Genomic DNA, 13457 nt, shown 5'->3' with positions numbered 1-13457 from the left:
AACTTTATTATTATTATTATTTTCCATTTATTTTTATTAGCTGGAGGCTAATTACTTTACAATATTGTAGTGGTTTTTGTCATACATTGACATGAATCAGTCATGGATTTACATGTATTCCCCATCCCGATCCCCCCTCCCACCTCCCTCTCCACCCGATCCCTCTGGGTCATCCCAGTGCACCACGCCCGAGCACTTGTCTCATGCATCCAACCTGGGCTGGTGAACTGTTTCACCCTTGATAATATACATGTTTTGATGCTGTTCTCTCAAAACATCCCACCCTCGCCTTCTCGCACAGAGTCCAAAAGTCTGTTCTGTACATCTGTGTCTCTTTTTCTGCTTTGCATATAGGATTATCATTACCATCTTTCTAAATTCCATATATATGCGTTAGTATACTGTATTGGTCTTTATCTTTCTGGCTTACTTCACTCTGTATAATGGGGTCCAGTTTCATCCATCTCATTAGAACTGATTCAAATGAATTCTTTTTAATGGCTGAGTAATATTCCATGGTGTATATGTACCACAGCTTCCTTATCCATTCGTCTGCTGATGGGCATCTAGGTTGCTTCCATGTTCTGGCTATTATAAATAGTGCTGTGATGAACATTGGGGTGCACGTGTCTCTTTCAGATCTGGTTTCCTTGGTGGTACACAAAAGTTTTATATTTATATTCTTATATTTTTGTTATAGGGCTTCCCTGGTGACTCAGACAGGAAAGAATTTGCCTGTAATGCAGGAGACTCGGGTTTGGTCCCTGGGTCAGGAAGATCCCCTGGAGAAGGAAATGGCAGTATTTCCTTACCAGTAATACCCATGCCAGTATTCTTGCCTGGAAAATCCCATGGACAGAAGAGGCTGGCAGGCTACAGACAGTTGATTTACAGTATTGCCTTTGTTTTAGGTATACAGCAAGTGATTCATCATATTTATATACACACATATTTTCTCCAGATTCTTTTCCATTATAGGTTATTGTTGCTGTTGTTCAGTCACCCAGTCATGTCTAACTCTGCCACCCCATGGACTGCCGCATGCCTATCACTCACCATCTCCTGGGTTTGCCCAAGTTCATGTTCATTGCATTGGTGATGCCATCCAGCCATCTCATCCTCTCACACCCTCTTTTCCTTCTGCCCTAATCTTTCCCAGCATCAGGGGCTTTTCCAGTGAGTTGTCTGTTCACATCAGATGACCAGAATACTAGAGCTTCAGCTTCAGTATCAGTCCTTCTAGTGAATATTCAGGGTTCATCTTTCTTAAGATTGATTGGTTGTATCTCCTTGCTGTCCAAGGGACTTTCAGGAGTCTTCTCAAGCACCACAGTTTCAAGGCATCAATTCTTTGGCATTCTGCCTTCTTTATGGTCCAGCTCTCACAACCATACATGACCACTGGGAAGACTTTAACCTTGACTATACAGACCTTTGTCGGCAGAGTAAAGTCTCTGCTTTTCAACACACTGTCTAGGTTTGTCATTGCTTTCCTGCCAAAAAGCAATCATCTGATTTCATGACTGCAGTCACTGTCCGCAGTGATTTTGGAGCCCAAGAAGAGGAAATCTGTCACCTCTTCCACCTTTTCCCCTTCTATTTGCCATGCAATAATAGGGCTGGATACCATGATCTTAGTTTTTTAATATTTAATTTTAGGCTGGTTCTTTCACCATCATCAAGAGGCTCTTTAGTTCCTCTTCACTTTCTGCTATTAGACTGGTATCATCCACTTATCTCTGCCATAAGGGTGGTGTCATCTGCATATCTGAGGTTATTAATATTTCTCCCGGCAATTTTGATTCCAGCTTGTGCTTCTTCCAGCCCAGCGTTTCTCATGATGTACTCTGCAGGGTGACAATATACAGCCTTGACGTACTCCTTTTCCTATTTGGAACCAGTGTGTTGTTCCATGTCCAGTTCTAACTGTTGCTTCCTGACCTGCACACAGGTTTCTCAAGAGGCAGGTCAGATGGTCTGGTATTCCCATCTCTTTCAGAATTTTCCACAGTTTATTGTGATCCACACAGTTGAAGGCTTTCACATAGTCAATAAAGCAGAAATAGATGTTTTTCTGGAACTCTCTTGCTTTTGCGATGATCCAGTGGATACTGGCAATTTGATCTCTGGTTCCTCTGCCTTTTCTAAAACCAGCTTGAACATCTGGAAGTTCTCGGTTCACGTATTACTGAAGCCTGGCGTGGAGAATTTTGAGCATTACTTTACTAGCGTGTGAGATGAGTGCAATTGTGCGGTAGTTTGAGCATTCTTTGGCATTGACTTTCTTTGGGACTGGAATGAAAACGGACCTTTTCCAGTCCTGTGGCCACTGCTGAGTTTTCCAAATTTGCTGGCACATTGAGTGTAGCACTTTCACAGCATCATCTTTCAGGACTTGAAATGGCTCAACTGGAATTCCATCACCTCCACTAGCTTTGTTTGTAGTGATGCTTTCTAAGGCCCACTTGACTTCATATTCCAGGATGTCTGGCTCTAGGTAAGTGATCACACCATTGTGATTATCTGGGTCATGAAGATCTTTTTTGTATAGTTATTCTGTGTATTCTTGCCACCTCTTCTTAATATCTTCTGCTTCTGTTAGGTTCATACCATTTCTGTCCTTTATTGAACCCATTTTTGCATGAAATGTTCCCTTGGTATCTTTAATTTTCTTGAAGAGATCTCTAGTCTTTCCCATTCTGTTGTTTTCCTCTATTTCTTTGCACTGATCACTGAGGAAGGCTTTCTTATCTCTCCTGGCTATTCTTTGGAACTCTGCATTCAAATGGGAATATCTTTTCTTTTCTCCTTTGCTTTTAGCTTCTCTTTGTTTCACAGCTATTTGTAAGGCCTCCTCAGACAGCCATTTTGCTTTTTTGCATTTCTTTTCCATGGGGATGGTCTTGATCCCTGTCTCCTGTACAATGTCACGAACCTCCACCCATAGTTCATCAGGCTCTCTGTCTATCAGATCTAGATAATTATATACAGTTAGTCCCAAACTCCCAATCCACCCCCCCACCCCCACAACCACAAGTCTGTTCTCTGAGCCTGTTTCTGTTTCACAGATAAATTCATTTATGTCATATGTTAGATTCCACATGAAAGTGATATCATATGGCATTTGTCTTTATCTTGCTGATTGACTTCATTTAGTATAATAATCTCTAGGTCCATCCATGTAGCTGCAAATGGTATTACTTCATTTTTTTAATGGCTGAGTAATAGTCCATTGTATCTGTGTACCACATCTTCTTTATCCATTCATCTGTCAGTGGACATTTAGGTTGCTTCCATGTCTTGACTATTATAAATAGTGCTGTTATGAACATAGGAGTGTATCTACTTTTTTAATCATAGTTTTCTCCCAGGAGTGGGGTTGATGGATCATATGGCAACTCTCTTTTTAGTTTTTTTAGGAACCTCCATACTGTTCTCCATAGTGGCTGCACCAGCTTACATTCCCTCCAAAAGTGTAGGAGGGTTCCCTTTCTCCACATTCTCTCCAGTATTTGTTCTTTGTAGATTTTAAAATGATGACTATTGAATATCTTTCTGATCAACTGATCTATTTGTGAATTGCAACACCATGACAACAATGAAAATGACATATTTAACAAGCAAAATTAGTAACATGCAAATGATCTGGAAATGCATTAGTCAAGAGGAATGGCATCTTGTTAAGTGGCATTTGTTGAGACAAATAAGACAACTTAAGAATGTAGCAGTTCATCCAATGATCAAGAGATTGTCAAGGGGGTCAAGTGGTCTGTAAACAGTGTCATGGTGGCACATTGCTAAATTGGCTTGCCACACTGCCATAGATTGGGCCCACAAGGAGTACAGATAGATTTAGACAGTTTATCATCTACATAGAGAGCAAAAGGAAGATCAGCCTGGTGTCAGCTCCCCGGGGCCCTAGTCTCACAGTGTGACACTAAACAGGAGGGGTTGGATGACAGATTACAGGAAGTGTGGGGATCGCTCTGTTGTTCAGGAGCAGGAAATGAGCAGCAATTACATGAACCAGAGAGTGAGTGCCTTCTTCAATTTTGCCCACTGGGGCCCCTTTTTTGCTCACCCTAGCACTGCCCTGCTGAGGAGCCAACTCTGAACTACTGCCAGGCAATTTTATGGATTTACACAGATGTTTGCAGCTGTATCTAAGGGAAAGAAAGTACAAGGCAGAAAGTTCTGTGTTTAACTAAAACTAGGGCAATAGATAGGGCTTCCCAAGTGGTGCTAGTGGTAAAGAACCCACCTGCCAATGCAGGAGGCATAAGAGATGAAAATTCAACCCCTGGGTTGGGAAGATCCCCTGGAGAAGGTCACAGCAACCCACTCCAGTATTCTTGCCTGGAGAATCCCTTGGACAGAGGAACCTGGTGGGTTGATAGGGTTTTGCAAAGAGTCAGACACCACTGAAGTGACTTAGCATGCACACAGGGAGATACATGAGAAATGACCTGTGATTGACTCCAAGATACAGAAGAGAAAAATGCCTCAAAATGGCTTCACACTGCGCTTATCTCCACTTGCTCCAGGAGCAGTTTCAGAACTGTTAAGCCTTGCCTACATGGCCTTTGTGGAGATCTTCAAAGTTGTTAGGATGGACGGCAAAATTGTCCCCCTGGAAAACAATACTGAATCTCTTGCTTCCTATAGTCAGGGAATGCTGTGCTGGTTATACAAGTTCTCTCCAAGCAGAGCAGACTGTTAATCTTACATCGAGATTTTGGGTAAGGTGGAGCTGAGAGATTGGTGAATTTTAGAGGCAGTAGAGATTGATACCACTTATAAGAAGCTGGTTGATATTGAATGTTAGCACTCAGAGACTTGTGCCCAGGGTTATTCATGATTGGCTGGCTATCAAAAGTGAGGGGCTGTCCTTGATGGATTAGATGGTTCTGACTGCTACTTGTTTCCAGGGCTTCAAGGCCATGGGTACTTTCCTAGGAGTAGGAACCTGGTTTTATTTTCAATGTGCTGTGTTTGATCACTCAGTTGTGTCCAATTCTGTGACCCCATGAACTGTAGCCCGCCAGGCTCCTCTGTCCATGGGGATGTTCCAGGCAAGAATACTGGAGTGGGTTGCCATGCCCTCCTCCAGGGGATCTTCCCAACCCAGGGATCGAACCCAGGTCTCCCCCATTGCAGGGAGATTCTTTACTGTCAGAGCCATCAGGGAAGCCCTGATGGGTAAATAGGTAAAAGAATATCACATCTACTTCTGCTTTATTGATTATGCCAAAGCCTTTGACTGTGTGGATCATAACAAACTGTGGAAAATTCTTCAAGAGATGGGAATACCAGACCACCTGACCTGCCTCCTGAGAAATCTGTATGCAGTTCAAGAAGCAACAGTTAGAACCAGACATGGAACAAGAGACTGGTTCCCAATTGGGAAATGAGTATGTCAAGGCTGTATATTGTCACCCTGCTTATTTAACTTATATGCAGAGTACATCATGCAAAATGCTAGGCTGGATGAAGCACAAGTTGGAATCAAGATTGCCAGGAGAAATATCAATAACCTGAGATACGCAGATGCCACCACCCTTATGGCAGAAAGTGAAGAGGAACTGAAGAGCCTCTTGATGAAAGTGAGAGTGAAAAAGCTGGCTTAATACTCAGCATTCAAAAAACAAAGATCATGGCATCTGGTCCCATCACTTCATGGCAAATAATTGGGAAACAATGGAAACAGTGACAGCCTTTATTTTCTTGGGCTCCAAAATCACTGCAGATGATGACTGCAGCCATGAAATTAAAAGACACTTGCTACTTGAAAGAAAAGTTATGACCAACCTAGACAGCATATTAAAAAGCAGAGACATTACTTTGCCGACAAAGGTCCATCTGGTCAAAGCTATGGTTTTTCCAGTAGTCATGTATGGATGTGAGAGTTGGACTATAAAGAAAGCTGAGTGCCGAAGAATTGATGTTTTTGAACAGTGGTATTGGAGAAGACTCTTGAGAGTCCCTTGGACTGCAAGGAGATCCAACCAGTCCATCCTAAAGGAGATCAGTCCTGAATATTCATTGGAAGGACTGATGCTGAGGCTGAAACTCCAATACTTTGGTCACCTGATGTGAAGAACTGACTCCTTGGAAAAGACCCTGATGCTGGGAAAGATTGAAGGCAGGAGGAGAAGGGGACAACAGAGGTTGAGATGGTTGGCATCACTGAATCAATGGACATGAATTTGAGCAAGCTCCAGGAGTTGGTGATGGACAGGGAGGCCTGGCATGCTGCAGTCCATGGGGTCGCAAGGAGTTGGACACGACTGAGCAACTGAACTGAACTGAAAAGAATATCTGTGAAAATAATCCTTAATTGTCGCTAAAATTTGTGAAACATCAGTGAATAAAACCACTCCATTGTTTTGTTTTTTCTCTGAAACTTCCAGACTGCCTTCTGGCCAGTTGATGGGCTGTGGAGACAACCTGAGGCCAACTGCATCTTCAAAAACTTTGTCCCAGTCTGAACCCAGCCTCTTTTATCTTTAGTCTTTGGTCTGCTGCCTAGGACGTAATAGTTGCTCGATTCATAGTTGAAGTTTTAATATTAGAAATAATCCTTAGGAATGGCAGAAGAAGGGGGAAAAAAATGGAAGGATTGGGCAGACAAGAAAGTGGTAGGTTCCACAAGGTTGCTGCATGACAGTTGTGTACATGTTTGGTTGATATTAGTACCTTACTCACTTAGATGAAATGCATGAAGTGTTTTATGTGTTCCAGGTGCGTGTCATATCACATAACTGTCAGGATCCCACATATCTGTCTTTGTTAAGAAGGATAATGAAGATGAAGACTGTGATGAAGCTCCACCAACGTAGTGAATCTAGAATTTGTCCAGGGAAGCCAGACCCTCTGGGCCAGGGGTTTGCAAATCTGGACTTGCTAGCAGTTTCACGCATCTCCCATCGTCCTCCCTGAACTACTTTGTGATTGGAGCAGGACAGGCGCCAGCAAAGAGGAAGAGACGGCAAGGGTGTGCTGAGCACCAGGACCGTGATGGACGACGCGCATCAGAGCCCGGGAGCAGCCCGGGGCGGGAGGCGGTGCCGGGGCGGGAGGCGGTGCCGGGTTCACATTGGCCCAACAGACGCTCCTCCCTCCCGGGACGCGCCCAGAGAAAGTGATCTTGCCTCGCAGCTGAGGGGTGAGGCGACTTCGGAGCAACTGAGCAAACATGGCTGAGTTCACGCGGCTGCAGAACAGCCTGGCGCTGATCCGTCTACGAAACCCGCCAGTCAATGCGATCAGGTAACGGGTTCTCGGCGATCAGTCCGGGGACGGCGAGCAGGGTCGTAGCTGCCTGCCTGCAGTGGAGGCTTTGACTCGCCCCTGCTGGTTTAAACAGAGAAAGACACTGGCACGGATAGAATCAGGGCATATGCCAGAACCTTTTACATTGGTATGCTCGGTACCTGTTTGCAGAGAACTCTCATCTCCGTTTCGCTGTTAGAGAAACCGAGGCTGAGAGGCAGACAGACGGCTAGAAGTTGGGGAGCTGCGCCGGAACCGGTCTGTCCGTGCCAACTTCCTGCTGAACTCTTTGGCTTACTTGCACCTTGACTTCTCAGATGTACTTTCTAGTCCAGAGGTCTTAGTGCCTCTGCCCCTGCCAACTTCGCGCTGAACTCTTCTGCTTACTTGCAACTTTGACTTCTCAGATGTACTTTCTAGTCCAGAGGTCTTCGTTGCTGTGCTGCCTGGACCTTGATCCCTCCCTTCTCAACCTGGAGTCCAGGCCACCCTTACAATGTGTGACTAAAAGCTTTGGGAGTCCAAAAATAAGGTGGCTTCACACTGTTAAAAATAAAGATCCCCATTAATGCCAATATAGTGAGTAAAAGAGAATTATGTCCTGGCCCAGAAACACAAAGATGTATCTCTTGGTTTTTTCTAAACCTCAAGGTCTTAGTGCTTCAGTGAAGATCCATGTTAGAGTAAGCTCCTGTTGACCACCAGCCCAGGTTGGATGCATGAGACAAGTGCTCCGGCCTGGTGCACTGGGAAGACCCAGAGGGATTGGGTAGAGAGAGAGGTGGGAGGGGGGATCAGAATGGGGAATACCTGTAAATCCATGGCTAATTCATGTCAATGTATGACAAAAACCACTACAATATTGTAAAGTAATTAGCCTCCACCACTAAAAATAAATGGGAAAAAAAAAAGAATAAGCTCATATCAGAATTAGCCTATTAAATAGCATTTCCTGAAAAACTGCTGTGCTGTTTATGTTCTTTTATCGTCGAGTACTTTTCTTTTAACTTTTAAACTAGTAAAAGCATTACTTTAAAAAGTGAGATTAATGCTGCTGTTTTGAAAATTAATGACATTATATAGGTTTGTGCTTAGTCAATTTAGTCGTGTCTGAATCTGTGTGACCCTATGGACTGTTGCTGGCTTGGCTCCTCTGTCCATGCGATTCTCCAGGCAAGAATACTGGAGTGAGTTGCCATGCCCTCCTCCAGAGGATCTTTCCCACCCAGGGATTGAACTCTTATGCCTCTTGCACTGACAGGGAAGTTTTCACCGCTAGCACCACCTGGTTCTTTTATATCTCTGAAAAAAGTGTAGTGATCAACCTAGGAAAAAACCACCCATCCACAGGATGGTTATGTCAGACTTAGTTATGTCTGACTTTTCGATCCCATGCACTGCAGCCTACCAGGCTCTTCTGTCCATGGGATTTTCCAGGTAAGAATACTGGAGTGGGTTGCCATTTCCTACTCCAGGGGATCTTACAACTCAGCCACGTCTTTTGCATCTCCGGCATTGGCAGGCAGATTCTTTACCACTGCACCACCAGCTATCATTATTTGTATTAGGCAAAGGCCTGTTACAAACCCCTACCAACAGGCCCTGCTGCTCAGGATTCATTGCAGCTATATCAGGATCTTCTCCACTTGGCGATAAACACTTTCTTGTTCTTTCCTGTTGAACTTGTACTTAGGTGAAGGTTCCCATTTTTTTTTTCTTTTTGCTTTACACTTTTCATCTTCCTTTCCTTTCCCCCTTCCTATTTCTAATTTTATGTGGGAGATTATTTCTTCCTAGATAAGTGAGAGATTCTTATTTGAATACTTTTTGGCCCAAACAGATCAAATCTTTCTTCGTTCCTTTAGCTAAGCCAGATTTCTTTCTATTTGGATAAATGCCAACCCTCTTTATAAATATAGGACATGCCTAATTACTAAATTTGTCTCCCATAACAATGGCTTTTGTATATTTTTAATTATATTCCACACAGTAATCCATGTTTTACATAGCAACCTAGGACATGCACACACAAACACACATACAAATATGTAACTGAAAATAAAGTTTAGTGAAACAAACTCTTCTTTTTATTTGATGTATTCTATTTTCACTCTGTTTCTTTCAAAAATGCTGGTCACAAGCCACAACTTTATTTGATAACTTCTGGTTTTAAAAAATGGTCACAAAAAAGACTTCCAAAGTGACAGAAGGTAAAGTTCTTTGGTCATCACTCATGAAATGTTATCTTTAGACTCCATTTCTCCATACCTGACAATATTAAGGGGAGAAAATAATTACTTAACCCCTGTGACTTTGATATTGCTATGAAGGTGTGGTCCTTTTTCACTCAGCTAAAATCTAGTAAAGCTGTATATATAACAGCCGTTTTCATCTTTCTTTTTTTTCTTGTTTGATTTTTGCAAAATTGTATGTCTGTGTCTGAGTCTGTGTGTATACTCAGTCACCCAGTTGTGTCTGACTATTTGCAACCCCATGGACTGTAGCCCGCCTAGTTCCTCTGTCCATAGAATTTTCCAGACAAGAATACTGGACACATTTCTTGTGTCTCCTGCATTGGCAGGTGGAAGCTTCCCAGGTGGCTCGCAGGTATTAGGACTCTGCCTATCTCTGCTCATAATGGAAAACTGTGCCCATCTCAAACTTGGGGGTAAATAGTTCCACAGTTTGCTACCTACAACTAGGAATATTTTCCCATAACTATTTGAAATGTGTCTTGTATTTAAACTGTCCCCTTTCCCCCTTGCAGGAGAAATTTTAATACCTATCTCATTAAGTCGTTGTGAGGTTTAAATGTGTTAGAGATCTGACACTTAGCAAATGTTGTGTGTATGTGTGTGTGTGTGTGTGCACGCGCGCGCTTAGTTGTGTCCAATTCTGTGACCCCATATGCTGTAGCCTACCAGGCTCCTCTGTCCAGGGGATTTTCCAGGCAAGAATATTGGAGTGGGTTGCCTTGCCTATTCCAGGGGATCTAGAGTGGCTCAGTAGCAGAATCTGCCTGCCAATGCAGGAGACGTTGTTCAGTCCCTGGGTTGGGAAGATCCCCTGGAGAAGGAAATGGCAACCTACTCTGGTAGTCTTGCCTGGAAAATTCCATGGACAGAGGAAACTAGCGGGCTACAGTCCATGGGGTCGGAGAAGAGTCAGACACAACCTAGCAACTAAACAACAACAAATGATGCAAAATTAACAAGAAGATAAGAAATAAAAGAGTAGGTGTTGATTGAAATGGGAAAAGCCAGACTTGTCTCCTCAGTGGCACAAATTGAGCTCAGTTTGGTTAATTTTGCAGCCATTGTTTACCCAGAAATCAGTATGTGACTTTTGGACTTCTCAGTATTCTGGATGGTTCAAATTCCATTTTCCTTTAGCAGATGTGGTTTCTAATTAAATCAACTGAAGGCAAGAGGTTTTGTTTGATTTCATCTGGGTTAAATGGTGAAAAGTAATTAGGTGAAAGGGAATTACCATATTCAAGAGCAAGTATCTCCTTTATTCCCTGAGGTTTTTTAATTAATTTATTTTTTAATACCACAACATTTGTATTGGGATATAATCAATTAACAATGTTAGTTGCTGATCTGAACAATCTGGCTTTAGTTGTTTTTTGCTTTAAGTTTTTTTCACCCTGTATAAAAATTTCCCCATATTACTTAGAATTCTAAGGCAAAATTCACTGGACTCTGGTTTCATAATTTTTTCTTTAAGCAATTCTTCACTCCTCTTCCTAGATCTCCTCCTTTGCCATCCCTTGGCACTTACTGATCCTCTGCTTCTTGGCAAATTCTCCTCTCTTTGGTCTTGTTGGACTCCTCGGTACTGAATAACTCAGCTGAGCCTCTCCCGCCTCTTAAATAAGGATATATCTAGAGGATCTACTCTCAGCTTTTTTTTTCCTTTGGCAAATGCATTCAATCTTGGTTTTAACTATCTCCTCTGGGGATGACTCCCTCATCTACTGAAACTTGACAAAAATTTACCAAATGCCCTTCCTTTCACAGACTTTGCCATTACCTTTCAAATTAGTTAGGCTTGGCTGCTAGTTACAGGAAACTCAACATAATAGTGGATTAAACAAGAAAAAGTTGATGTCTGTCACAGCAGTGTCCTGGAATGACTGGTATGGCTGCTCCACAATCATCGGGACCTCAGTTCCACCTATCTTTTGCTCTGCCACCCTTAGTTAGTAGCTTCCACCTCTTGATTCACAATGGCTGCTCCCAATCTAGCCATCATATCTGCATTCCTGCCAGGAGTAGGGAGTTATAAGAGAGAAAAGCATACCCAATCCTTTAAGAATTATTTCCTAAAGGTGCCGATGCTAAGTCCATTTCCATGCCATTGGCCAGAACTTAATGCGCTGAGCTGAACTTGCTGCTGTGAAATATAGTCTTTTATTTTGGACAGCCGTGTATCCAGCTAAAAACTGATTAATACTTTGAAGAAGGTCAAAGTGTTGGTATTAGTTTAAAGTATTAAGTATTAGTTTGTGGGTAACTTGCATCCCCTGCCACATGACTTAGACTGTTATTTTTAGACAATTTCAGTTTTGTTTTATTAGGCCAATATGACAAATCAAAAGCACGTTCTTTCAGAATTTCCACATCATTGTCTCTATACCTTTATTACAGCATTCATCTCAGTATGATATTGTGTTGTGTACACTGTTGTCCCTAGGATGTTTTAAACTCCTTTCACTATACATAGAAGATGTGTGTAATATTTTTAAATTAATAGTGTTGATTCTAAGTCGTCAAAGTTACAGCAAAATGCAGGAAAACACTTATTTTCTGAAGTTTATGTGTTTACTCACCTCAGGGCTTACTTTACAGTAGACATATATTATTTCTTAAATTAGTGAAAATTTAACAATAAGTATCTAGGATTTTTCTACATCATGTATATGTTAAATTTTTCATTGTTAGGAAAGAAAAAAATAAACTCTGAGATGGTAGAAATTTGATTGTGACTAATACTTCATGTAATTTTTTTCCCCTGTCAGTACAACTGTTGCCCGTGGACTAAAAGAGAGTCTGCAGAAAGCTGTAACAGATGATACAGTTAAAGCCATTGTGATTTGTGGAGCAGATGGCATCTTCTGTGCAGGTAATGTGTCCAACCCTTTCCCACCTTCTCTGACATCTCACACAGACTGAGATCAGTGCTGCATTACCTGTGGCCTTAGGCAATCCTATGGTATGGGTAACGAATCTTGGAGGAAGAAGAAACATTATGGAGAAGGAGACAAAGAGTCACAGGAGAGACTCAGAGAAGATGCTGACCTTACTCTTTTATATTGAATTGGGCCTTTGGAGGACATTTAGTTCCAGGCTTGATGGCTGTTATACCTGCTAATATACACCTAGGGCTACCCTCATAGCTCAGTTGGTAAAGAATCTGCCTGCAATGCAGGAGACCCCAATTTGATTACTTGGTCAGAACGATCCGCTGGAGAAGGGATAGGTTACCCACTCCAGTATTCTTGGGCTTCCTTTGTGGCTTAGCTGGTAAAGAATCCACTTGCAATGCAGGAGACCTGGGTTCAATCCCTAGATTGGGAAGATCCGTTGGAGAAGTGAAAGGCTACCTATACCAGTATTCTGGCCTGAAGAATTCCATGGACTATATATGCAGTCCATGGGGTCACAAAGAGTCAGACACAACTGAGCTACTTTCACTTTCACTTTTCACTTCAGTATATGCCTGCTGGTACATACCTGTTCTGCATATGTCTCTACCCTATGTGAGGTTGGGCAAGTTCCTTAAATCTCCTGAAATCCAATTTCTCTGTTTATAAAATGGATACCATAATATGTATACCTTAACAGAGTTTTGTGAGGTTAAATGAGATAACACATCTGAAAGCCCCTAGAGCAGTACCTGCATGAAGAAGATGTTCAATAAATGTTATTTTTTATTTCACATAGTCTTGAAATGGAGTTCATTTTTCTTCTGTCACCCATCTCATGACCATGCACTCTTAATTGTCCTGTGAAGGGGTGGGGTGGAGGACAGATAAATAACAATGAAGTTTCTAGACAAGCCATCGGCCTCCTGTAATTTAATTTTGTGTGCTTCGCAGTGTCTTGGTGAATGCAAGGATCAAACCAAAAATTTCTATTGAAGTTGCCCTAAGTGATGATTTTTTAAAGTTTGACTATCAG

At 42.3% G+C, this 13457-nt stretch overlaps 1 protein-coding gene across 1 annotated transcript in view; it reads left to right on the top strand.

Moving 5' to 3' along the window:
* The first annotated feature begins 7112 nt into the window (after nucleotides 1-7112).
* Nucleotides 7113-13457, top strand: part of EHHADH (enoyl-CoA hydratase and 3-hydroxyacyl CoA dehydrogenase) — a 55084-nt gene continuing 48739 nt past the window's right edge. Inside the window, exons 1-2 of the mRNA XM_043875023.1 lie at nucleotides 7113-7269; nucleotides 12296-12399. Coding sequence (XP_043730958.1) covers nucleotides 7196-7269; nucleotides 12296-12399 — 178 coding nt within the window. The 5' untranslated portion in view covers nucleotides 7113-7195. The remainder of the gene's footprint in view (nucleotides 7270-12295; nucleotides 12400-13457) is intronic.

This window comes from Cervus elaphus, chromosome 19, assembly GCF_910594005.1.
Source record: "Cervus elaphus chromosome 19, mCerEla1.1, whole genome shotgun sequence".
NCBI lineage: Eukaryota > Metazoa > Chordata > Mammalia > Artiodactyla > Cervidae > Cervus > Cervus elaphus.
The sequence above is the reverse complement of the archived record's forward strand: the minus strand, read 5'-3'. Positions and strand labels throughout refer to the sequence as shown.